A 26,414-nucleotide genomic window follows, 5' to 3' on the forward strand; every position below is an offset into this window, starting at 1 on the left:
TAACGGATGGGATGATACTGGAATTACCGATACACTACATCCCCTGTGCGAGTATACATAAGAACACATGTCACCTCTGGTTTGATCGTCCCAGCAAATTCCAATAGGGGACGAGTGCGCGTTCATTGCTGCTGTGGCTCATGATTCGGCCTTTGGTCGTGAGACGGTGACATGTGGCTGTCGCGAAATGTCACCTCGACTACAGAGCACCAAACTGCAGACGCTGGAGGAGTCACATTCATCATGGACGTCGCTTATGTTGCTCCACCATTTTTACAGTACCTGGCAGTTGTCCTTACAGTCAATTTTTACAAGGCCTTTCATAACTAGGTACTATAGGTAGGAGATAGCCTTGAAGGTCAAAGGCGTTGGAGGCAATAGATAGAACGCCCATCAGGTTTCTACCCCTAGCGAACGTGTCGACTCCAAATCATCTGTCTCAAATCGTCCAGTACCATACTTCGCATGATTGAATGCTTCATCTCCCCTATCTTTGGGGTTTCACCAAGCACCCTGCATGTTTAGCTGCAACACTACGCCTCCATCTCGCCTGGTTTTGGCTAATCCAGCGGTTGGCGAAATGTCCTCATGGACACCATTGCCCCCTCAAAAGGCGACCTTCGCATCCATCCATCCATTCTCCGAGGCCAAAACGCGTACTCCGTATACGACAAGGTTATCTCTCGGCAAATTCTACTCACTTTGCAGGATGCTCTAGAGTCCTAGACGAGCCATAGACAAGGATAGACGTGGGCCACCTAGGGGGTGCAAATGGAAAATGAGAAACTCTTTTGCACTTTCTTTACCAATATAGATACCAGGTACCTAGCCAGTCATACTTATTGTAAAAATCACCGATATATACATAGGTAGGTAGGCAGTAATTACAAACCTGATACCACGTAATAAGCTTATGGTTACCTAGTTGACAAATAACCTATTATTGGGGTAGCATAGCATAAACTTATCAGAGTTTGTTTGTTTGAGAGGCATCTCTGTCCCTCGGTTTCCTCCCCTTTGACCTCAAGTCATGGCAAGTGGATCAAGGGCCGGTATCATATCAACACACAAGAATCATAAGTCGAAGATGATTCCACAACGGTCATACGTGATATTCTCAATTCCTAACGATTGTCCAACGATTTTTAGTTTCAGGTCGTCCTTAAAAAAAAAGAAAAGAAAAAAAGACACGTTAACACGGTCCATGCACTAGGGCTGGACGACATACTTATCTTAGTACAGAATAGTTAGTAGCTAGATCTAATACAGGCGATGATGTCTGCAGCTGGGGACGGGACTCTTGGACATCCAGGTCTAGGGGGGAAATATGGGAAATACGACTGGACTACTGATTAAGCTCTGGCAATATGCCGATCATCCATAGCCCTCTAGGTGGGTATATCAGCAAATGCAATGTACAAGCAATCCTTTTCTTTCAATGCAGTTCAATTCAATCGAATCTTGTGTGTCGCGTCCTGCTTTGTCCTCTAAATCAAGTGCCTACCAACTGCTTAGTGCTTACATCGAATCGCCCCCAAACTTTCATCAGTCTTCACCAAAAGGGAACCCACCATCGTCACGCCTAGGTCGAGCTGAACAGGAAGCCTCAGCCACACTCCAACACCTGCTTCCAGATCTGGACTCACACTCTCGCCAAACATTCGACTCTACAACAAAGACTCAGTCCCCGATACACGATCTCCGCCATTCTCGCTTTCTCCTAGATATAGTCGCGACTCATCGACTTGATATGCTCGACGGCTTCCCACCGTAGAGCGACAAAGCGTCATGGACGCGTCGGTAACCGACGTCCGTCGCTCCAGTATCGAGAAGATGCCCATTTCTCCAACTCCGCCTTTTGACAGACTCCCCGACGAGATTATTGAACAGTGAGTAAATACAGGATTTTTCTGTAACTTTACATCAAACTTATCCTTGGTCGTATCGCGCGACTAATGTCATCGACAAGCGCCGTCCTCTCCTTTTATCATGTGCTAACGTTTGTCATTCCCTGCTAGGATTCTTCGACAAACTGACCCCAACGGCTTTGCGTCCCTTGTGCTCCTGAACCGCAAATGGAGGGGGGTTTCTCAACGGGCGCATCTTTATCGCCATCAGCTATCGAGATGCCCTTCATATTCGGCGAGCCATTCCACACCACCACAATCGGACGATGGCATACTCCCCGAGTTACGACGGCTTTTTGCTCGTGAAGTAAAGCGAAACCTCTTCCAGGCATACCTACGACCGAGGGAAACGACGTTCAAGCTTATTTCGACTTCCATTAGCTCTTCGTCATGTCCCGGTGGCGAGGGTATGCAGTACAGTGCATCCCCAAAGGGGCACCATCTTCTGGCATACAATTCGGGTAGGATTTATGTAATTGACCTACAAGGTTTGAACCTGAAAGTCAAGAGGGAGTTCAAAATTCTTCGCCTGCCTGTCGCCGCTTGCATCAACGACAAAGGCACCCTCTTGGCAGTCTTATCTACTGAGATGCAGGTCGACTTATACGACTTGCAACAAAGCCCACCCCGTCGCTCACGGTCTATAATTCTTGACAACACTCCCCGAACGATTGCTTTGTCACCATGTGGTTCTGTTCTGGCTGCTGCTTATGAAGGTGGCATCGAGGTATCGTCCTTAAGGCCTGATGCGCTGGCCACTGATCGAAGAGCTGTGAAATGTGATGCTGTCGACGCTTTATCTTTCTCGTTTGACGGGACTCAAATTCTCGGCACTACTATTCATTCGGCGCCACCTAGTACCGTCATAATTACAGCTCCGTACTATGATCCAGGCCCTCATATGTCCGAAGATAACCTGAGCCCCCTGTGGACAACGTCGATCCTGTTCCCAAACACCAGTCGTGACTGCAGTCATGCCGTTCTGCTTCAGGATGGAAGTGAAGAGGAGGCAAGCTGGACTTTTACCTACGACAGGAGTTTCGAGACCTTCCGAGCTGTTCGAATTGATGACCTTCGGAATGGCACCACTTACTTTACGGGACCCGTACCAAGCGCATCTCCACAAGCCAACCTCATTCCCTCCACGCTCCCTTCTACGACATATCGGGGTGAACTAGTGTCGACTGGGTTTCAAGGGAGGGAGGTATGGATATATGGCATACCTGAGGACTTGGATGCTGTCCCTGACAATGTGTCATCGTCAAACGATGGGTCAGCATCTGGTCTAGGGAGACAAAATAGTGACCGGAGTGGTACATCGCGACGGGCATCTACGCGAATCAATAACCCGGAAGGTGTCAGAGTGCCCAAATGGCAGATTTTGTGCGACCAACTAAGGAACACCTTTGTGTCTGGCTTCAAGGTTGCCGACCATGGGGAAGTCAAAACGGTGAAATGGGTTGCAGGGCATGGTAGCTCATCTACTCAGGAGCGCCTTGTAATTGCCGCAAGGGGGGTCGGAGCACCGCGGCTAGTGACTGAGGAGGAAGACATGGATTTTGTCGATGGTGGTCGGGTTACGCTCTTGGACTTTGACTATGGCATCTGCAACGGAACTAAGTCAGAAATCATCATTGAGGTCGGCACTGATAATCCCGAGGTGCTGGAGGAAGAGCAACGCGATCTGGCAACCGAAGTCGCCATTGTGCGACGACGTACTGTCGCTCAAAGGCGAGGCGGCCGTGGCGGATCATCATTGCTTCGGGCTGCTACCTCTGCTTCTCGACCTCGTGCAGCTCCTGATGCTGCAACAATACCGGCGGTTCCTCGAATGCCGCTGAACGATGACCACAACAATGATGACGATGACCCTTTACTTCCTCGGAGGATTGGTCAGCTTCCATCTCAACCAGCAAATCGTCGGGCAGCCGTTGAGCCTGTGAGCCCTAGTGAAGATGGAGACGCTCCTTCGATTGAGGAAATGGAGGCTTTAGATGCCCCTTATTCGCATGCTAGCCCACGATCCCAGACCACGCTCCGTCGTGCTGCGACCGCTGCCGCCGTTGACAGATCCCTTCATCCCCGAACGGCAGATGGACGACGTATTGAGTATCGTCGTGCTGATGGCCGAAGAGAGCATCCACATGAGAGTGATGCTGACAATTGGGTACCTCCTCCTCCACCATATCAAAAGGAGGACCCAGGCCCCGATTTGCCGGCCTTCATGCGTGGTCCTTCTGTTGCTCCCATAGGACTTGGCGGTGCATCTGTTCCCGCTCCAGCTCCAGTGCCAGCACTGCCAGGTCATTCTACATCCGCCTCTGGTCGTCCTGGGTCGGAGGATCACCGAGTATCCGGCACCGAATCCAAAGGCGTGCAGCCTGGAAACAACTCATCACAGCAAGCCTCTGGCCAACATCCCCTACGAGGATACACCACTAGAGATCAACTGCAGGCTGGTGATGCAACACAAAACGGTGTGAGCCCTGTCCCCCAGACGGATGAGGATGCTGATATATATGACGTGACTCCCCCCCGCTCTCCACGACAGCAAGCGCCTCAACTTATAGGTGGAACTTCTGAAACCAGGGCACGACAAACATCAATATCATCTGCTGTGTCAGCTCTTACATCCAGGGCTGTGACGGTTCCTATCAACTCCAGGGAGGGACGGTCACCTTCACCAGTGCAGGCAGATATCTCAACTTACGACCATTTTAGCCCAGGTACTCGAGTACCGGCGGTAAATGTGGAAAGTGTGCCACCGACCGTTTCTACGGCCCAGGTTGGGTCAGACCCAGCCCCTAGAGCGAGGCGGCTCTCGAATGCTCAAACTTGGCCTCGAGTTGCAGGCCATGAGGCTGAGCAAAATGTTGCCTCGGCTGATGGGTATCCGTTCCCAATGTCTGCACCTGCCGAACAACAGGCCGCAGATGAATCGATTGCGGGCCTCCCCCCTCTGCCGAGTTCCAGTCAGCTTGCGAGTCTCAGCAAAAGAGTTAGCCAGGGTAACCCAAGACGGCTTTCTGGAGGGTTCCAGGTCCCAAGAAGGCCTGTCGGGAGTTTTGACGGCAGTTCGTACGTGTCAAGCTCCCTGCCCGATTCATTATTGCCAGGGCCATCCAACCTCAGTCGCCTAGAACCCGATCAACCTCTTATAATTAGTACTCCTAAGGGTGTATCGGGTGCTTTCGACTCGCCAAGCCGGCAAGTATCTGGGCGAAGGAATGAGACTCCTCTTTTAGCGCCGATCCCCCGGCACCCACGGCCGGTACCTGGCTCGAATCAGAGGCCGACTGTTGAGCGACTTGAAACCATCTACAGTATTGCCTCGAGTCACGGAGGCAACCCGCCCACCACCATTCCACTGCACAACCAGCAGGTGCCGGCATGGCTGCATGCTCCTCCAGTGCCGGTAACTAGGACATCACCAACAGTTAATCGCCGGCCAAGTCGTGCTGAACGAAGCGCTGCTAAGAACATCAAGGATGCCAAAAAACGTGGTTGGTCAGCCAAACCTAAAAAGAAGAAGAAGAAGGCTGCAGATGCTGCAAGCAGTGCGGGTTGGACAGACATATCGACTGGCTCTGGAGAGAGGGAAAAGGAGAAAGAGAAGGATAAGAAGTGCACCGTGATGTGAGACATCAACATGCGCAAATTGACTATCTTGAGTGAATACTGGAGGTAATATCCAGGCTGGTACCACATAAGAAGTTCATGGACGTAATGGATTAGGCGCACATACCCAATCACTGCGCTTTATTGTTTTGTGCGATTCGTTTCCTTTGGCATGAGCCTCGCGGGCCGCATCTTGTTCACTCGCTAGGTTCCCTTTCATCAATCAACGGGTTGGCATAGCGTGTTTTCTTTATATTGTCACGGGAGCGCCGGAGTCAGAAAAAACGTCTAGCGGAAAGTGAGTGCTTCTTGATCGTTATGACTTATTTAGCTGTTGTTGGTATATATCAAACATATACAAGCTTTGATACTACACTGATCCAACTTGCTCTGACTGGTTTCGGATCCATTCCATTTGCTTCACTTGTCTTGAGACGAGATGATCAAATATTCGCATATCATTTCTTAAATAATCTATCTATGACTCTTATCAAACATAAAACACTGCAATATTAAAGCGCAACAAGATTTGGGTCTTATTGAATCAGCCCAGGGTATAAACGACAGTTACTCCGGTATTTATATCCGCAACGCCCAAAATCAGTTTTAGTGAGAGGATGCCACCCTGCACTGCAGATGGTGGCGAAGGGATGTTGCATTAGAGAGAGACGTGAATGGTGTAGCTCGAAAAGGAAATGGTGTAGGTCAGTGAGGTCTAGATTCTGGGAGTGGTTCCGGGGACGTAGGGCTTCCCTCGCCGCACAGCGCCGAGATCAGCCTCGTCCATCAGGTCGGTGAATGTTGTCGCTCTCGTCAGGGGGCGGGGCTTTACAATGGTGCTGGGGTCCGCGAAAACGTTGATATTCTCGCTACTCGGCTCACGCTGAAGCTCAGGGGTGCTTGGTCGACGACTACAGTACGACGAGCCCTTCATAGCACGGATCGGGGGCAACCGAACGTTTCCATGTCGAAGAGACTCTTCATTGTCGAGGGGACTGGGCTGGGCATTGGGTGAGGGGTTGGGTGAGTCGAAGGGATTCGGAATAGAGATGCGAATCCGCGGAGGTGGGGCGTTGAGGCGTGTGCCAGCACTGGAAAGCTGGCGCGCAGGCACGATGCTGGAGCGTTGGGTTGAAGGGGTCTTGAGGATGAAGTCGGCGCGATAAGAGTTGGGCTGGCTGATGGGCTCGGAGATGATGTTTCCGAACGAGGCATCGCTCGTGGATCGACGGCCGTACCCGTAAATATGACTGCCCTTCTCTGAGCCTTGGGCATCACGTTTGTTCTGACGACGGACGTAGAGGAAGATTACAACGGCGATGATCAGGAGAATGATACTACCGCCGACGACGCCGCCGACGATGGAGGTAGTAGCGGGCCCCGAGTTGTCGGACTTTGAGTCTCCGTCCTTGTCTGAGCTATCATTGCCCGAGCCAACAGCTGCTGTGGGCTCAGCGCTCGTGGAGGGTGCAGCGCTGATGGAGATGGTCTCGATAGCCCCCGTAGCAGTAGTTATGGCACTGGGAACAGGCGTAGACGTCTCGTTGGGAAGCTCAGCGCCTTCTGGGACATTGGTCTGATCCTTGTCGATCACACACTGCTCGTCTTCACACGAGTATCCAAAAGGACAGCACTTCTGCCCACATTTTTCAAGATCGAGGTTGAACACTACCGTCTTGACGGGGGCGTTGGGGAACTCTCTCTGGTCCTGGCCGCGGATATCGCAGGTGATGGGTTGAATGACATTGCAGGTCTGGCCGCTGGGACAGCATACGGCTGTGGTCTTGCCAGCGAGAAGTCTGCAGGAGTTGCCCTTGGGACAGCAAAAGTTGGCGATGTCGCTGTTGCATGATGTCTGATCCGCATCGCATGTGTCTTGGCGGGCGAAGATGCTGTTGGCGGGGAGAGCGGAGGATGTTGAAGCGTAGAGGGCTGTAATAAACAGAACCCTCAGGGGGGTTGGGAGTCTTCCCAAAAGCATGTTTGGCGTGTATTATGCGTGTAGTTGTTGGTTGTTGTCTTTAGGGTTAGTTTCTTGGGGTTGGTTGTGTTGGTTCGCTGTTGAAGGAGTGAATGTCTTGAAGTGAATGTGCTATTGTATATGCAAGGAGTCAAGACAAGATGATATGATATGCAGATGAGTTGGCAGGTCAGACACAACCAGCGCGTGTGACAAAGAGGAAAGGAATGAGTCAACTGAACAAGTGAATATGATTTGTTTTTTGTTTGTTCGATAGAACAGCAAAGGTGAAGAAACGGAACAGTAAATACAGGACGCAGAACAGGAGAGGGAGAGGAAAAAAGAGGGAGGACAAGGGTACTAGACAAAGACGGAGAATGGAACCATGAGGTCACTGACTAGGGAACCGTCTTCTCTCCATCGTGGACGTGGACATGGTCTTTCCACTGCCTTGCCGCCTTGTCCGTTGAGAGTCATCTCGACCCATTCGTGGACGATATTTCAGGCTCGACTGTCGCATCAGAGACCATTGGGCGGTTGATCAGAGAGGCTGAGAGCCAGTCGCTGGGAGGGTCTAGGGCCTATCGCTTGACACGCCAGCAGACACTACGTAGGTAGTCGGTCTGGGACCGCTACTGCTACTGCTAGATATGGGGGAATATAGAAACTGGTTTTGTTTGGCGATAATGTCGCCATGGTTGAGACAGACGAAAATGCTGTGGTTGGCTGAGAGTCTCAGAAGACGTTAAGCGCGCGGCGATGCATGTCGCGGATTGGTTCCTTTGGAGCAGAGCCCACTAGAAGTTTAGCTGTGGGGGGCTCTGTCTCAGGCGCTGAAGACTCATGGCCAAGCGCTAAGTTTGGGCGCGTAGTTTTCTAACTTGGACTCAGGTTGTGATGAGATCCAATGATAGAGACGAGTAGCTCTATGAGAGAGGGGGTCACTGTTTGACGGCCAGTTCTGGGCACAGAGTGTGTGAAGAAGAAGAGAGAAAAAAAGAATTGTGTTGTGTTATTTAGGCTTCAACAGGCTGTTTCTTGTTGTTATGGGCTGCCTCTCTTTCGTTCTTGTCAGTGACGATAGATGGATCCCAGTAAACGAACCAATTTCTACAACATGACCTTGTCACGGGATCAAAGCACGGATATCTTGATCTCCGGTGCGTTCTCTGGTTTCTTTGTCCCTGCTGTAACAGGACCAACTGAACCCCTACACCCATAGATTATCGTGATACAAACCACCAAAAGCCTCTGTCCTATAATTGCTAACGTACTGTAATATTCTTCGTCTATATCCGTCCGTACTGCATGCCATTTACCCGATCCCCCTATATTCGCCAAAGCCACCCCCTGGGCTCTCGCACACAGAAATGCATCTCACAAATTCCAGATTCGCCTAGGTAGGCCGAGGCAAGAGGCAAAAAGTCCACGTCTTCTCCGCTGCGGTCAGTAAAGAAAAGAATAGTTGCCCTACCCCTACCTACAGGGGGCGTGTAAGTCATTGGATTTGGCAACTCGTAGTTCTCCGCACTGTCCAGAAGCTCTGAAGATTGGGGAGGATTGTCTTTCCTTTTCTGTCGCTGCTGAAGAATACGTGTTTGCCTCTAAGTTTCCGTCCTGTAAATCAAATGCACTGCTATGCGATGCGCTGGTGCGCTGGTGCCTCTCTGTATCGTCCCTGTAGATGCACTGCGACTCGTACGGAGTAACGGCTCATGATGTTGCATGCATTGGACATTCTCATATAGGGTGAGGCTTTGAGAGAGATGATCTATAGGATGATGTAGATAAGGAAAAGGTTCCCAAATATACATACTATGAATTGTCCTCGTACTGCATTTGCATAGCATAGCATTGCATGGCATTGCATGCGGCTTCCTTTCCATACATCCGCAACGGGCATAAGGCCTCATTTCTCCAGCACGTGTGCCACAGTATAAACATTCTCAGGCCACTGAAAAACTCCCTGTATCTAGATGCCTGCCGTAGCAGCACATATCTGCATCTCATCAATACCACCCCCACGGAGAACATACCTCTCCCCGGCTTTCATGGTGTGATGATGCTGACTTCTCCAGGGAATAAATAAGCACACAAGTAAAGAGAACCCATCGTATGCGGAATAATATGCTTGCAGGTAGAGTAATCAGACCGAGGCATTAATGCCTATCCCAGTTGTGCCTCTCGGAGTTGTGATCCCTTTTCAGAGGCTTGCAGTCAGCACTGGAGAAAAGTCCCCGGATTATGTGGTGTGATTTTGCATGATCAGACAGATACTGTCAATCTCACCTTCCATAGTCGTTACAGTGAGGGAATAAACAAATTGAGTGGTAATGTCACAGCCTAGAGTGCCAATTGCGACAATAAAGTGCTTTGTTCATTGTCTGCCTTGTCTCAGCAAGGTCATATTGTCCTATCTGTATACCGCTTCCTTTCTGGGAGCTAGCCCATAACCAGCTTCCCAGAGCCTCTCTTTTCATATCGTCATCCTTCACGGCGCCTTTACCCCAGATCCTCATTGCGCCGTTCCCCCCATACCATTGCCCGCTTGGTATCATAGTAAAGCAATAAACAATAGCGAGTGATCCCGAGTCTCGCGGTACTCGGCCGTTTCCATCCAATAAACTGACATTTAAAACGGCATCGTGGTGCCGCCCCATTTGTTCCTGCATATGGCCATGTATATTTTGCCAAACGTCTTATGCATGCATGTCCCTAACGCCTCGTCCCTGTATCAAAATATGTCGAGTGTGGTGCATCCAAGTGTCGCTATTTGTGCTCCCACATTCATCTCAAAACGCCTCGCGGCTTCCTCTAGTAACCCATCCCAGTAGGTATCATTGTATATGAAGTGAAACGAAGAAAAGAAAAAGATAGCTCTGCCCTTTCGGGACAGAGAGTGAGTGAATAACATACCCTCGTCTAGGACATGGAAGTCTCACTTCCAAGCCTGGTCCTCGACGGCTGGCAAATGCCCGCTTCGCCTGATGAGGTGGTCCTGGCCGCTCTCATGTTACTGAAAAGAAGGAAGGTTAGAGCAGAACTTCATGGTTTCACCCAGCACGGTCCTGCTACCCTTCAAAGGCCAGCCAAGAAGGTTTACAGAGAGCAGTGCTCAGATCAACAAAAAGTCCCATCCCTTCGATTCCATGACATCCCGCCAGTGGATGTGCAGCTGGGACGCCTCAGACGTCGTGGACCCGGGTGTGCTCACACCCGAGAGGCTGTCATTCTGAACCCACACCTCGTGCAGGAGGGTGGCTACACGTCCCATGGTGCCAAATCTAGCCGAGTCGCCCAGCTGAGCCAGGCGGTCCTCGAAGAATGCACGGAATGAGCTACCAGGAACGCTGATGGAGCCGCCAATGAGATAGACCCAAGCAAGGTTGCGGTCAAACCCATTGGGGCCCGAGGGAATGTGTTGAAGCACCGTAGTCAGCTTCTCAACCAAGCCCATGGGGGATGGCTGTCTGGGGTTGAATCCAGGAACCAAGCTGCAGAGGAAGATGCGAGCCGCTATGCGGAAGGCCATGGTCATGTTCTTAGAAAGCTGCTTAGGTGAAAGGCTGCCATTGGCATTGAAAGGCATCTTAGGGCCTGCATCGCCCATCTCGGTCAAGCTAATCTGTTCTCCAAGGGCAGAGACATGCTGGCAGAGTGTGAAGTCATCCATGCCATCCTTCTTGAGAGACTCGAGGCAGGCGATCTCGGAAATGAGATACATGACCCGGTCATCACAGCCCATCAGCTCACGCAGGCCAAGGCTAGGGTTGAGCTGAGAAAGATGCTTCTCGCGGTAAGTGTGAGCAAATGTGGGTGAGCGACCCTTCATCGTGGCACCGAGAATGTCAATCCATGACGAGAGAGACATGTTGAATGGGGTTTGCATTGAAGCCCGAGTAGGATCGGAGACGATGCCGGGAAGATCAAGCTTCTGTACCAAGCTGATGGCAGCCTGGAAATGCTGGTGCCAAGGAATATCGAGAAGGCCATCGTCATAGCGGCCAACTACAGATTGGAAGAAGATGAGGCCAAGGGTTGCTTCGAGAATTTGCTGGTGGTTCTCGTCTTTCTTGAGAGCCTCGCAAAGAGCCCAGATGGTAGCATAGCGATGGCGCATGATGTCGTTGTCGATGTCCTCGGTAGAGGTGGAGCCATTGGTATGTGATTTGAGGTGTTGGGCAGCGACACTCAGGCAGCAGTGAAGGTAGGCACTGTTTGATTGAAGAGCAGGGAGGATCAGGTCTGAGCTGACTGAGCAATGTTGGTTGGACTCGAGGATGGGAAAGATGGTTGGCAGAACGAACTGGATGAAGTGGTCCAGCAGACGCTGGTCGTTCTCATCCAACTCAATCTTGACTTGCCTCGACTCTGTGGAAGGGCCATGTGAAAAGTCAAAGAAGTTGCAGTTGAGGGTCTCCTCTGAAAGGGATTCCTTGCGCTCTTGGAAGACCTGCTCGGCCCACTCGCCGTCAAGAGGACCGTTGGGCAGAATAGTACCAGCTGGGGGAGGAGTGTGGTAAGTGCTGAAGGTGGATATGTGTGATTCGCGAACTGTGGGCACATCATTCACAAACATCTGTCGCTCTGTCTTTACATCGATCTCATAAGGCGAGTAGCTGCCAATCATGAACTCGGGGTGCATTGGCGCACCGAATCCATACTCATTGCCACTAGGAGGGCTGTTGAAGTTGAAAGCAGCTGGGAATTGTGAGTCAATGGAGGCGGATCTTGTGCGGTCGAGAGGATCAGTGAAGGTGGCTGATGTGGGAAGAGAGTGGGTGAGGCCAGGAGGAGAGCTGGTGACAGAGTTCTGGATGTTGTGTGATGACTTCTCAGAGAGCTTCTTGCGCTTGATGATCATCTTGATGTCCTCCTTGTGTTTCCTTCGCATATCGTTGTTGCTCCACCACATGGGTCGCTTGTACTCGCATTGCAAGCCGAGGTGCTTGCAGGCTGTGCACATGGGAGTTCCCTCGTCGCATTTCTTGCGTCGCAGACGGCAAGTATAGCACCCTGTGAGATTCATGTTAGCTCACTACACTCCAGTAAGATGGTATATAAGCGGGCGTACCTGTTCTTGAACGACGATGCATCTGCGTCTTTGTCTTTGGCTTGCCATTGCTGGCTTTGGAGGCCGGTTTGGCCTTTGAAGACTGTGATACAGTCATGTTGACGGTGCTTCCAGTTGCTCGCGACACGCCTTTGCGATGGTCGGGGGGCAGCGTAGACATTTGTAGGCTGCGATGCTTGGTCCTTAGAGTATTGGCGTGGTAGGGGACCAGGAGGGGTGTGTGATCGACAAGGGGGGAGTGGCACTGTGTAATCAGGGACCAGACGCACACTGTACTCTAAACCCAGGCCTAGTCGAGTGTGGAGTCGATCAGAGCGGGACGGGATGGAGAAATTGTCTTTGCCTGTCTTTTGCTTTGAACTGGGCTGAGGATCCAGAAGCGAAAGCCAAGAGGTTGGGCGTTGGGAAACGTGACCGGGGGGATGTCGAATCCGAGGTTGTCAAGTCCGTTTCAACAAGTCGAAAATTAAATTAGTGTTATTGTATCGGTCAGGATCAATACGGATCACTGAGCGAATTGTTTGATTCTGTGGGTAGTCGTGTAAGTGGCAGCCAGGCCAACGTATCAGACCACAACGTATCGTCTGTTATTCCGTTTCGTTTCGAATCGAAATGTCCTTTTGGGAAATTGCGTAGTAATGATTGACTGGTTCGAAGCAAGTCCGGCTTGCTTGTAACTGGATATTGTAAAGATTGATGCGGGTAATAGAAGGGTTTGAGGAGGGCGGTAAGAGAGGAAGGGGAATCAAGAGAACCTTTGGCGACACTTGGAATCTCTGAACATAACGAAGAAGAAAGAGGGCAAAATTCTTGGGCGGCTGCTGGAGGGCTAAATCCTTATATTTTGGCCGCTTCTCTCGTGGCCCTTCACACGTCGATTCGATGATGGCTTCCCATCATCCTGTTTCTATTTTTGCATCATGCACGACGAGCATGCCATGGCACCAGAGGCAGCGACTGCGCTTAGAGAAGCCAATGGGGAGAGTCGGTCAAAAGATGGTCTCTCTGTGTCCATCGGAACTCCACTCTAGGAATAGATATGCACAAAGACAATAAGGCGAGCAGGGGTTCAGTCGTCTAAAGGGGAAAGTCGCGCATGGTGTGCCCATCTAGTCATCTATGGTCATAGCTAGCAGCCACTCTGCTCGCATGAAGAGCTCATCGACGGGGGGGTTGGAGCCCATCCGGATCTAGCTCCTCACGGGATAATATGCGAGGCGGGCGAGCTTGGACTTTGACTTTTGGCTTCTGATTTGAGGCCCTCCACTTGTTGGCTAGTACTCGAGGTTCAACTGCTATCCATCAAGATGCCTGAGAAGTCTGAGATGCGGTTCGTGATGTTTACTTTCACCGAAAAGAACAAACGTCGAGAGTTCGGGCATGGGCTCGGCTTTCGCGCAGTAGGTTTGTGTGGTGATCAGTAGGGGTTGCTTCTTCAGTATCTATTCTCATCCCAAGAAGCAGTAACACCCAACATCACTATGATGGTGATACGGATAGAGAAGCTCACCGGGCTCTTGCGCCTGCGTCTGCATATGCGCGAGTATGTACACCGGAAGAGGGGAAATGCCAAAAGGTCGCACAAGGATCCGACCGCTAGCTCACCTCCGCTATCAAGGTCTCATATCAGGATCGTTCCATGCTCAACTGGCAGAGAGTGTACTGTGCTGGTCTGAAAACTCCATTCGGTCGCATCTAAGATGGATTCATTAAACAGTAGCATCTAGTGCAGCCATGTCAGTTGTGCAATTCACGATTTGCGAGTCATATTTCACGCTTCACGTCTTGCAACTCGGCCGAAGTGGACGATCGGGCAAGAAACCTGTTGGGCTCTAGGACACAACGGAGATAGGCTGGTGGTAGGACAGAAGCCCTGGCCAAGTACCTAGACGATTATCAACGAATAGAATAGTCAAAGAGGCGGTCAACCTTCAGATTGGTCAAGCGGCGAAAGACCTCGTGCGTGCAGTCCTGCAAGTGGCTGTCCGCAGCCGGGTCGAGAAGCCAGAAGCCCCATGGATGGCCGCCAAAAACACCAAGTCTCCAGTTCTAAAGAATACCGGCATGGTTGGGTGTTACGGGACAAGTGCATGTCTTGACCAGGGGTGGAGGACAGTGACGTCTAACAGCGCGGGGGTTGTTGAGAAATACCATATCTGGAGGTCACGGGGGTCGAAAGGGCCTAGTGAGCGATAAAGGAACGAGTCAAGATGGGGTTATGGGCTCAGAGAGGGCATTGACATGTCTCTCTCTTGTTCGGCCCAGGTAACCTCAAGTGTTGATCAGTATGTGTCGAGTGCTCCATAGCAAAAGTCGTCAGTGAGACACAACATATGATTGCTGCAACTACGCGGCAACAACTCAGCTTAGCTGAGCTTGACGAATTGGGTACGTGAAGAATGGTGCTCAACACTCAAGCAGCGCAAGGCGCTCTACATGGCTTCCGCTATGTGCCGTAGCAGTCTGACATGTACCCGAGCATTGCTCCAGTGGACATGACCTGGCATTGCCATGTTTTCCAGTGGCTGATCAGTGAAAAGCTCTGCTCTTCTGGCGCCAAAGTTGGGTCAGGTTGCATTCTGCAGTGACTGGGGAGCAAAAAGATCGGTCTGGTGAGCAGGCCTGTCGTTGTGAAAAAGAGCGTTTCTGGTCCGTGATTCGACAGTCGAGGGTGACACGCGTGCATTAGCGCATTATGGGACGGGACCAACCGATGAGGAGCTTCTGCCGCGGGGCAGGGGCAGGTGAGAGGACTAGCCCGAAAGTGTGTTAGCACGGTTGATTGCCTACCCCGGCCTCAGATCTGGATTGGCCCCGAGCCGCAGGTGGCGCAACAGGGGACCTCTGGCGCTAAAGCCAATGAGAACGGAGAAGATGATCTCTGCCGCCATGCTCCTGCATCTGTTCAGGGACCCCTGGCTAGCTCGAGACCCTTACCTTGCACCAATGCACCTCGAGGTGATCAACAAAACACCGAGCCGAGCGGGGAAACTCAAGCTGGTCCTGGTGAGTTTATGATGTGATAAGCGGACCATGACGGGCAATAACGGGCGGCCTAAAATGGGTCATTTTATATGCTCTTTGACCGTTGGCTGATCAGGAAAGAAGTTGCTGAGACGCGATGAATGTCACTGCTCGATCCTGTTGTGGCAACACAAGATCAATCTTATCTTGATAGCGTGCTTATGTTTGTGGAGGAGGCTGTACTGTACCTGTCTGCAGTGCCGATGAAGAAACAGAAACCAACAGTCAGATCACTAAAATCCTCCATCCAACAAGATTATACAGTACATACCTAGCTACCTTGGCAACTAGCTAGTGCACAAGGTCATCTCATCTGTAAATCTGCCAACCAGATCGAAGCTGCTCTACACCATCAGTAGATATGGGCATGCAAGACCAGACCAGACCAGACCAGACCATTTCAAGGTTGAGCTTTGATTATCCTTTGAACCTAGCAAGGTACATTAGCCTATCTTGATGGTTACTGAATCTGGAAATGTCATCTTGCCATCCTCTGCTCCGGCTATCCTATCTTATCTCTCGACTTACACACGCACTCTCTCTCTCTTTTTCTCTCTGTCTCTCTAGGTCGCTCACATTTCAATCCCTTCAGCACCATAGAAATGATAATATTTGTGTGTGAAAAGGCCCGATCCATCTGGCAATGCTTAGCTCTTCTGACCCTGGCCTAACATTTAATATCTCATCACACTGTTTGGGCATTTCGTAAACAAGTCCATCACACTATCACCTGTCAAGCCCATGAATTCCACTCCCGCTATGGACTAGTCAAGTCATGGATAGATAGCTCCCCCGCCAATGCGAGTCATTGCCCAAATGCCTCCGCTCGTCGCAATTAAACACTACCGGCCGCCTCCGATTGTTGGTCGTCTTCTCGTCTGTTCATCCCGTACGAACCCTGATCCCTGCAGCTTCTCTCACGAGCAAACCGTTTCTGGTCTCCTCGTTGACACCATCGGGACAGGGCTCCGTCTAAGCCGGAGATTTTGGCCCTTCTGCTAGGTGACTATTTTAACTCTTTTGCCCCCTCTTTTCAACTCGGAATCTGGGCTAAATCCAATGCCTTGGCGCTTAAGCTTGTTTGGATCAGCAGTTACAACACCGCGAGAGCGCTAACACATCCCATCACATCCCATCACATCCCAATGCTCACTTGCAAGTCTATTTTTAATTTAACCCACATTCCCTGGTTCATTCCAGCATAATTAGGCCATCATCAAGGTCGTAGAGTATGCGGCCAAAAAGGCTATTGATCTGGGCTAATTATGGAACAATTGCTCTTGATTAAACTTTCTCTCCTATGTCAATGCGCTTCCATCTTGTCCGCAACTCTTTTCAGCTCGCTCTCTGTCATCTTTGCTCATATTGACACGGAGAGTTTTATGTATTCTACTTTGCTTACCCTAGTTAATGCTTTTTGTTGATCCCTACTTCTCTATGCTGAGTACTGACTTTACTTGAACTACATACTCCGAAGGCCGACACTTCGGCAAGCTTAGTACCTACATAGCAGTTGTGTGATCTATCATGATATCTTGGCAACCGAGTATTTTGATCTGCGCTCGAGGTAGTATTCGTAAATTTAATGCAACTGGGCTTGGTCGTGGGTTTACCGGAATATTGCTGACCCTCTGTAGCCATCAAAATCACCCTCTCCTTGGACACACAGTATGGCAACATTGCAACCTAGGCACCCTGTCAACCTACTAGGCCTCAACTTGCGGCCGACTTCGAATCGCACAGTCGATAGTTCAATAACTCGACACTCGCCCTTTATCAACGCATGATTCATAATCTCGATGAGACCAGACCAAACTTTTGTCCGCCATCGATTGTCAAGGGTGTAGCATGTGTTTTACCGTTTTAGACGGTCTAGCCCTGCGTGGCTGAGGAAGGTTTCTCATTTCTCATCTTATCAGCAAAATTGAGTTTGGTACCTCAAGTTGAATTGTGTTGGCCGCGTATCCCGACTCACACACCACCACGTTCGTTTGTGGGCCTTTCCGTAGCCGTTGAAGGGTCCGCGGGGAGCTTCTTGGCCCTCGCGGGCCGGTCCAAACTCAGGCGGGAAGTTAATCGCATCCATATCTAGGGTCCTCAGAATCATGCTTTATACTGTGCTGTATTACCTCGTCTTCGAGGCCAAGCAAGGAAATTCCTGCGGACAGGCGCCAGACAGGAAAAACAAAATCATCTTATAACATGATAGCCCGGAGCAAGTCGAAGCTGAAGCTAGCATCGTAGATCGAGGCTCCAGCTGACCAGGGCCCTTGCTCCTGTCAATGAAGCTGAGCCATTTCAATGCTCGCAAAAGCCTCCATCAACAACGGTCAAGGATCATCAGATAAGCCTGTTAGACTAGCACAGTAAGGCTGCGGTACAGCACAGTGGAGTGTGCGCCGACCTGACTTTGTTTTGCTTTGCTCACACTCACATCATCACTTTGTCCCTCACTTTCCCCGCCCCAAACCCATGACAATCTTCTGGTCCCAATGGAGACCCTGGTAGGTCCGAAGTGATTCGGCTTCTCAAACTGAACATTCATTCGAAGCTCCAGAAGCTCGACTGCGATGCGACCGTGCTTTCAGCACCCACAGAACTCGAGGAGGTCGCATTAGTTTTGCATCATGTGAGATTCTGCAGAAGTGAGCTCTGAATCATCTATTGGTTATTAGATGATATTCCAGATGTGTGTTGAAACCGTTGATGGAGAGGGAAACATTAGTGGAGAGTGGGAGCCGCTTTGGGGAGCCGTAAGGATTGGTTCAGACAAGGATTAGAAGGGCACATGCACATTGACACTTCCAATGGCACTGTGATGTGATGCCGGGGGGGTTGCATCACAAAATGAGAAACGAGAGCTCAGATGTGACATTCTGACTGCCGTCCTATACTGGGTCGAATTCTTGTTGGAGGTCTCTGCAGACAATAATGACGGGACACCACGGGCTGGCTCCTGGGAGTTGCCAATCCGTCGTCGATTTTAGATGCGGAGATATTCAAGCTTGTCTCCGAGAAAATCTAGTGACATGATGACTGAGTCAATGTTGGATCCCCTGCAATTGGACCTTGTGGTTCAGTTCTTCAACAAGCAGCTACCCGTTATGTGCTGCCAGTCAGCACTTTTGTTCACAGGTGTTCTGTGGTCAATGTACTTCCAGCCTTCTTGTCGGCCGCTCCTCGAGTTTACTGGGTCGTCCAACTCGACTTGAAGTCTTAGCAAGACCAAACTTCAGAATGAGACACCGCGATGGCTGTGTGAGACATTGGCCTGGTGTTCATCAGCCCGCACAATTATCTCGATGCTCCAAATTCCACAACAGCTATCGTCGTCATCGGTATGTGTTCTGTGGCGTTCGGGACAGTCGGTGAGAATCCCCGAAGACAGGTCTTGCTGTAAAGTCCTGGTCTATATCCTCATGTAAAGCATCTTGGCTTGAAGACGAAGAGGCTGGACGGGAGACGGGCATAGCATGCGAAGTTAGGCGGAAACAAGACATTAGCCCGCACTGGCGTGATGAAGCTTGGAGGATTCGAAGCCACTTTGGCTCTAGTTATCCACGCCGCTGCTTGCTTGCTTATTTCCTGTCGCATTCGGACATGCTCATCCCAGACCTGGGTCAAGCTACACTACTACCGTAGTTATGATTACCACATCCTACTGTAATGCTGTCGAAGGAACAAGAAGTTCGAGTTGGGCTGTATTCCTTGCCATATGTACGTAGCAAGGTTTATAGCGGGGGTTGGGTGACAGAAGCAGACAGGGCATCCTGACCAAGAAACTAGAGCGGGATTGCGATTGACGGATGTGAAGCCAATGGTTAACTCCAGAGGAGGTTATGAGAGCTTATTGGGTCGCAGAAGATATTGACCATCATGGGCTTCGCATCCCACGGCAACATTCCAATGGCATGATGACTCTGTATTCATTTGCGAGGCGGAGCAATTCGAGACACCGGGTGTTTGCAAGATATCACCATTGAACGGAGCCCACTGCGGGACGAAAACCTATTGTAGGAAAAGTAATGCATACGTATATGCTGTGCTTCTGTGGGTGGAAGCTGTCACTAGCCGAGAGTATCGATGTTCACGACGAGCACTTTGTGGTAAAGTTACCCTACACTCTGCTATACGACATACTGTGACCTACCTACCTACCTAGGTGCGTCGTAGGTGACACAGTCTGGTTTTGCACTGTATATACCTGACCGACCTAATCCCCACGGCTGGGCACTCGGGTAGGTAGTGTAGAGTTTATGATGTCGTTACTGTATGTCGTTATTTGGAAGGTATCACCAGAATCTCATGCAGCAAAGTGGCTGACATGCTGTGCTACACTGAGAATGGTAATCTTGTGCCCCACAACATCAGATCTCCCAATATCTCTGTCATGATAGTGCTGTGAATCAACTTCGCGTCACATTGCATCTCAGCCCAGGCACAGACAGATACGTTTTGCATATTCTGGGTACCATTTGTTCATCAATTCATCGACAATCACCGTGGCGACACTTCCATTGCAGAAAATCATGCTCGGAGCTTCACCTTCAGCCAACCACGCCTCAAAGCCACTCACCCTCGGCTTGCTGAGCCGTTTGGCATCTCCCCAATTCCTCACAAGGATATGGCACCTTTTGCACTGATATTCCCGATTCAGCTGATGGTTTGGGGCTCCTTGATTGACAGGGCCAAGAACAGAGTTGAGAGAACTACAGCAGAACTATACCACTTCCAGCGTGATCGAGAGTGCCCAAATGCTGAATCCTAGCATATTGTACATGCACTCCATCACCCCACCTCTTAGTCTCGCATTTTGGCGAAGCTCGAACTTCTTGACAAGGAATGGAGGAGTTTATCTGTCAATTGTCACCGCTTCCTCCGAGGAATAGTTGTGACAGACTGCGATTCGTACATGAGGCGGATTCATTTGTTCATGTGAGCGAGTTTGGCCCCAGCCTTTGAGTCACACGATGAGCCAGAGAGATGAAATCTTTGACCGCAAGTATGAGCAATGCTCGTATAACCATTCATGAGGCGAAATTCCAGTCTGGAGCCAGCGTAACATAGTCGAATTGTGGATGAGGCGAAAATTGGCCGGTCAAGAGCCAACCAAATCATGCCGCCATGATCCGCCTGACTTCCATCGCATTGAAATCAAAGCGGATGGGAATGCTGTATTGGAGCAAACAAACTGAAAGAAAAACGGTCCGTCCCACTAGCCTGCCCGTCTGAGTCTTTTTACTTGATTCGTGGAAAAGACCATCAATGAGCACTATGGTTGGTTATTGAGTGACATATGGCCAAGATTAGCGTCTATTCTCATTTAAAGCTCACAGTGAACGCACTGCCTGAAGAGGAAATCGAGGTCGAAAGAGGTGGTGGGCCAAGTAAGAGTCTGACAGGGACTCTCTGTACAGGGATTCCTGTAGCCTCTAATAGATGGCCTCAGAGCATTTCCGCTTAGAGTTGGAGTTGGTGTTGGTGGGGGCTAGAACCTTGACGATCCAGGGACACTTTGAGGGCCTCCAAGACCGACAGGAGCGCACCACTGAGCACCAGCCGTGGCAGTAATGGGGGAAACCATTGTGAGGTGAGCATACGATCTGTCTACTGGCTTGGGGCGTGTCAGTGCTTCTCCCGAGACTTGGACCAAGCTCGGAAGAATAGCTACCCGAAAAGAATCGGGTGAAGGATCGCAACGGCAACCAATTACAGGACTATCATTCGGGGATGGAAATTGTTAGCAGGGGACAGTCCACAGGAATGGTGGCCGAGGCTGGGTTTTGGGGCTGAAGTTCCAACTCTCCGTCTCAATTGCTATGTTGAACGAGCTTGAACTCAGGCTGGACTGGAGAATACCTCGAGCTAATGCGTGAGTCAAAAACATAGAGTTTCAGATGTAACGGTTTCCGGTCCCACAACCACAGAACCGGTGTGGTAAAGATTTGGGCGCCCTGGAAGCATCCAGGCTCCGGGATCGAGTACAAGACTCTCGACCGTTGAAAAGTTTGTTCCTGGATGGAATGAGGCGCGAGAAAAGAGTAAACTTTCCAAGCTCGGAAACATATTCGCTGGTACCATTGCAAGGGCTCACAAGCTTGCACATTCACATACATTCACATCCGCATTCAAATCTGCTCTGCAACCCAAGTCACATGGCTAGCTTCATGTCCAGGAACGCAAGAGTGTTACGTTTGACAACAGTATGCAGGGGAATAATACGTTGAACAAGAGATCAAATGATACTCGGTATGTCCACGTCGTTGATGACAGCAATGCCAACAACTCATACCTTAACATATGGCAATTTCGACGACGAAAGGCATGCGCGCATGAGGCGAGGAACCCATACAGTGCACCACAGGAGAATAAAGAATACTGATCCATGCCGGTCGTTTATTTCTCGTTTCGCAGGATTTCGCGTGCAGCTGATGGGGCTCGTCTCCCGCTCCTATGCCGAAGCTGCCTGGTCCGCGGTGACCCTGGCACTATAGTGTACATGAAAGTACAGTACGAAGAAGAGACTCAGCAGAGTACGGATACGTGGAGAGAGATTGAAAGGCATACGAAACATGGTAACATCAATTTGCAATTGAGAAATGTGATGGCACATGAAAACAGACTGATCATGTTTGTGCTGAGGGTTGCCATGGGCATCCATCATCATCACTATCACCATCTATTGAATTGGGTTTGGCCTGTTCTGCTGATGGATGAGATTACAGTCCGTATCGGCAACGTTGTACAAACTCAGGTGTTGCGGGGTGATATGGTGCGTTGACTCGTTGCCCAACCTCACTTTACCTCTGTCACTCGACTCATCCTGAACTAAGGTGAGAAACTCAAGCTCCCGGCGCTTAAACGCTCGTTAGGGCCGCTATAATTGTCCAAAGGTGTGGCACTAACGGATCTCCAGCTGTGGATAACAAGATTGGGTGTGCTCAACCAAGTTAAGCCTAACGCCTCAAGAGCTAGGGCCGCAACGTGCGCCAGCTCAAGCCAATCGACGAGCACAGACAGCTCGAGGCATGGCGCCCCACGCTCTTCTGCTTAACTAGGACCAGGATGCTTCTCTTCTTCCATCGTCATTAAGCGTCCCGGCAGAGACAATGTTTCTCTTTCGAATATCTAGCCCCCCCCCGGCCCCCGGCCCCCAGTCACCATCTGATTCGTGATCAGAGCACAGAAACGTGACTGGACGTGCATTTTTGCACGCGAGACGCAGCCACTCTGCCCGGACTCAAGGCCCAATTGATACCACCAGCTTGACGCCGTGCACGCTCTGATGCTCGACTGGCTTTGTCTGGTACTCTATCTAAATCAAGTTGTCAATCGATATGTCTCAAAGGAGGTCGGCTTGTCACTTTGGCTCAAGTATCTTCTATCATGGCCTTCGGATCTCACACGAGGGCAATGCCCTTGATCAATGTTTGATCTACATGTTGGTTGATAGGACGGATCTCAATCTGGCTGTTGGTGATAACATGCTGCTGGCTTTCCGTTTTCTGCGTCCCGTGCCGGTGTGATGAAGCCGCAGCACCCTGTTCTTCACCCTAGGATTTTTGCTCCCACCCTCCTCTTTCTCCTCCCGTCTCTTTCTCATCCCCCGAACAAGCCAGGGTACAAGGGTCTAGGGTCGAGGTACTGACTGGGCTACAGTACCCCAAGGGCCTAGAGACATGGCCACGCATTCTGCATTTAGCACCTCGCCCAAGTCTATTCTTGTCTCCATCCACTCCGTGACCGCTCATATTCATGCCTCTGCTGGTTCCCTCAGTCTCCAGTGTCGAGCTATAGTGCATACATAACGTCCCGTAACCGCCCGCCCACTCCCCTGGTCCCCTTCTCCCAAGTTTTGCGACCTGTGTATTATCTCCTCGACACCACGAGATTTATGTTTCCTTTACCTGTTTCTCTTTGTTTCAAGGCGTCTCTTCGATCGTGCTTAGGCACTGAGTTGTAAAGAAGCAACCGCCGGCGACGGCCATATCAAGCAATAGCAAGCTGATACAGACAACCTCACCAACAGTATTTGGTGCCTGGTAGCATCAACTACTTGATATCTGCTGACATAACTCAAAATGGTAAGCATGAGTACTCGGTTAGTGAGCGTTATAGATATCATTAACACTGACCCATAGGAGCACACATCTTTCCGAGGCGGAGACCGCCTAACATACTCACAAATGCGACAGCAACCCCTACCTAGGGACACCTTCTTCAGCCTCAAGAATGATTCTCAACTACTAGATCGACCAATTTCAGTGGCAACCGAGTTTGTGGACACAGACTGGGAAGAGGAGGATGAAATCATTAGCGATGAGGAGGACAACTCGCCTCGTATAAGTCTGCAGTCGGTATGTGTCCCATAGAGAAAGTCGATCGACCTCGACAAGAACTAACAGACATATCTAGGCTGGACAACCTAGTTTCACAACAGTTTCTTCCTACGATGAGGTTCCGACGCCAAGATCGAGTAGAAGCCAAGAAGTTCCACTTGATTATTTCCCAAAGCAGGTCGAAGGCCCTCGAGGGCCTCACCTTTTTCGGAACTCGACTGACCAATACTCTGCCACCGAAGAGGACATCATTTTGACATTATCGCCCATCACTCCCAAGGGACCTCGGAACATTGCGGACTTTCTCATGACATCCCAACCACCACCGCCCCGAGCCAGTCCTTTCCAGTACACTGATGCGGAACTGGACACGACAACTCTGGCTTCATGGTCCACCGAGATGGTTGCGCAGGCTATGCTCAATGCTGGCGTTGAGCTGTCCGTGGCAGACCGATTTATGGAGAATGATATCAGCGGTGCAATCCTGATAACACTTAAGTTTGAAGATCTCAAGGAGCTTAACATCCAATCATTTGGTATCAGGACTAAAGTCTGGCATCAAATCCAAGCTCTCAGAGACAGCAGACCTGCATCGCCTCGCCCGGAAACACCTATTGAAGATGTTCCAAGCAAGGAAGTTGTCAGAGAAGCGCGAAGAGGGGAAGAAGGTGGTCTTAAGCGTCGCCAGAGCAGCAAGCGACGTCATCGTACAAGGACAAATGGAGACGATATTACTCCCATGGAGTCAGTGTCTATCATCGGTATTGAACAAGTTATCCCAAAGCCTCATCACTGTTCCAAGGGGGAGAACTGTTCCAAGTTCAGAAAGCAACAGCAACTTATCAGGGCATTCAAGAAAGAATATCCACATGTGGATATCAATGCCACCGGCACCGTCATGGTTGGAGATGCTGGCAACCCGGAGACGGCCAAGGCATTGGACCCTAACAAGGTCCGTCCCGTATCGGACGCTGTGCCTTCTGTTGTCGCCTCCTCGGATGTCATGGGTCCTGGTATGCCTCCTCTTCAGTACCTTTACGAGGCATCTCTCCGTGGCGTTCAGTCAAGAGATCCTCAAGATAATGTCAGACAATTCCTTAGCTTCCAGCACCAGCAGCAGGGAGACTGCAGCGCTGAGGTGCCTCCCACACCTCCGTTTGATGGTATGCCAACGGCACAGGCCCAACTTCCTCACCAAGGTCTGCGCCGACTCCCTAAACTGTCCATCCCTGGGAAGCCTCAGCTTTCCCCGTCCCGTCTGGGTGCTTCTTCAGTGCCTCCCCCTCAGAAGAAGCCCACGCAGTCATTTGCCCAACATCAACAGCAATTGCAACAGCAACAGCAACAGCAGCCCGCCTTTGTCCCTTACCAGATGGAGAAGACCAGCCCTCGATCTCCTGATCTGGAGATGATACCTAGGAACAGCTTCCGCCATGGTACGCCATTCTCGGAACTTGATGTTCCCATTACAGCTGTGCCCATTGGCCCAGTAGCTCGAGATTTCTCCCAATCTGTGCCACCTGACATGAACTACCGCACATCCCCAACTAACAATGTCTCCCCTCCTCGCTGCCAGTCTCGCACTTCAGCCCGCCGCCCATCTTTCCCTGTGATGCCTGCTCTGGAGGAGAACAAGCCTGTTCTTGTTAGCCGCCCTTCCCAGGGATCCTCCTCACCCAAGTCCCCACGAGGTTCACGATCTCAGCAGCCTCTTCAGCCACCCCCTCGTGACAACTTGCCCTTTTCCCGTGGTCACCTCAATGGCTCTGAGAAGGTCCTGGCACCAACGATCACACCTCTAGGGGCTAGGGGCAAGTCTCCCTCCGCTGACCCTGCTAATGGTATCAGCCACCAAGGCCCCATGAAGAAGCGCAAGACAAAGATGCTTCGGCATGAGTGGCAGGACGGTTACTTTACTCTGAAAGGCACCCGTCTCAATATGCACAAGGATGCTGAAGAGCTCGGCCGGACCCTTGAGTATGTGGACATTGACGATTACGCAATTGCCTGCTCAAGCGTTGCATCCTCTTCAAAGCTCACTGCTGCTTTCAAGACGATGCATCTTTCTCGTGGAAGCCACAGCCGCGAGAAGAGTGACCCTGTTGGTGCCTTTGCTTTCCAGCTCATCCCTCAAGAGAAGAACACTGCCCGCCTTCGGAAGCGTGAGAGCCACCTTCAACCTGCCGGCGCCATTCCCGCAGAGGGTGTTAATGGCACAGGCAAGACGCATCATTTTGCTGTCAAGAATCGAGATGACCGCATCGACTGGATGCGAGAGCTTATGCTCGCAAAGGCACTCAGACAAAAGGGCGAGGGGTTTGAGATCAGCGTTAACGGAAACATGATCTAAACCCCCTCATCCGCCACCTTTCTATCACTTACCAAAACTCTACTCTGCGTTGATTTCATTTCGATACCGTTGACCTGATACCCCCCACTCATGGCTATTGGGACTCAGACTCGGTTTCTTTTCTCTTTGTACTGGTGTTTCT

At 50.7% G+C, this 26,414-nt stretch overlaps 4 protein-coding genes across 4 annotated transcripts; 2 read left to right on the top strand and 2 right to left on the bottom strand.

Moving 5' to 3' along the window:
• Positions 1–1,788: 1,788 nt before the first annotated feature.
• On the top strand, positions 1,789–5,547 carry FMAN_04347 (uncharacterized protein; the record flags this gene model as incomplete). The annotated part of the gene is made up of 2 exons (XM_041828955.1): positions 1,789–1,889; positions 2,019–5,547. 2 exons carry the CDS (start codon positions 1,789–1,791, stop codon positions 5,545–5,547), a joined length of 3,630 nt encoding a protein of 1,209 aa, XP_041679766.1.
• Positions 5,548–6,240: 693 nt separating this feature from the next.
• On the bottom strand, positions 6,241–7,506 carry FMAN_04346 (uncharacterized protein; the record flags this gene model as incomplete). The annotated part of the gene is made up of 1 exon (XM_041828956.1): positions 6,241–7,506. The coding sequence occupies one exon, from the start codon at positions 7,504–7,506 to the stop codon at positions 6,241–6,243; it is 1,266 nt and encodes a 421-aa protein (XP_041679767.1).
• Positions 7,507–10,600: 3,094 nt separating this feature from the next.
• Positions 10,601–12,719, bottom strand: FMAN_04345 (uncharacterized protein; the record flags this gene model as incomplete). The annotated part of the gene is made up of 2 exons (XM_041828957.1): positions 10,601–12,501; positions 12,560–12,719. The coding sequence occupies 2 exons, from the start codon at positions 12,717–12,719 to the stop codon at positions 10,601–10,603; spliced, it is 2,061 nt and encodes a 686-aa protein (XP_041679768.1).
• Positions 12,720–23,664: 10,945 nt separating this feature from the next.
• On the top strand, positions 23,665–26,272 carry FMAN_04344 (uncharacterized protein; the record flags this gene model as incomplete). The annotated part of the gene is made up of 3 exons (XM_041828958.1): positions 23,665–23,667; positions 23,725–23,940; positions 23,999–26,272. 3 exons carry the CDS (start codon positions 23,665–23,667, stop codon positions 26,270–26,272), a joined length of 2,493 nt encoding a protein of 830 aa, XP_041679769.1.
• Between the last annotated feature and the right edge of the window lie 142 nt (positions 26,273–26,414).

The sequence above is a fragment of the Fusarium mangiferae genome (genome assembly GCF_900044065.1).
Source record: "Fusarium mangiferae strain MRC7560 genome assembly, contig: FMAN_scaffold003, whole genome shotgun sequence".
Classification (NCBI taxonomy): Eukaryota; Fungi; Ascomycota; class Sordariomycetes; order Hypocreales; family Nectriaceae; genus Fusarium; species Fusarium mangiferae.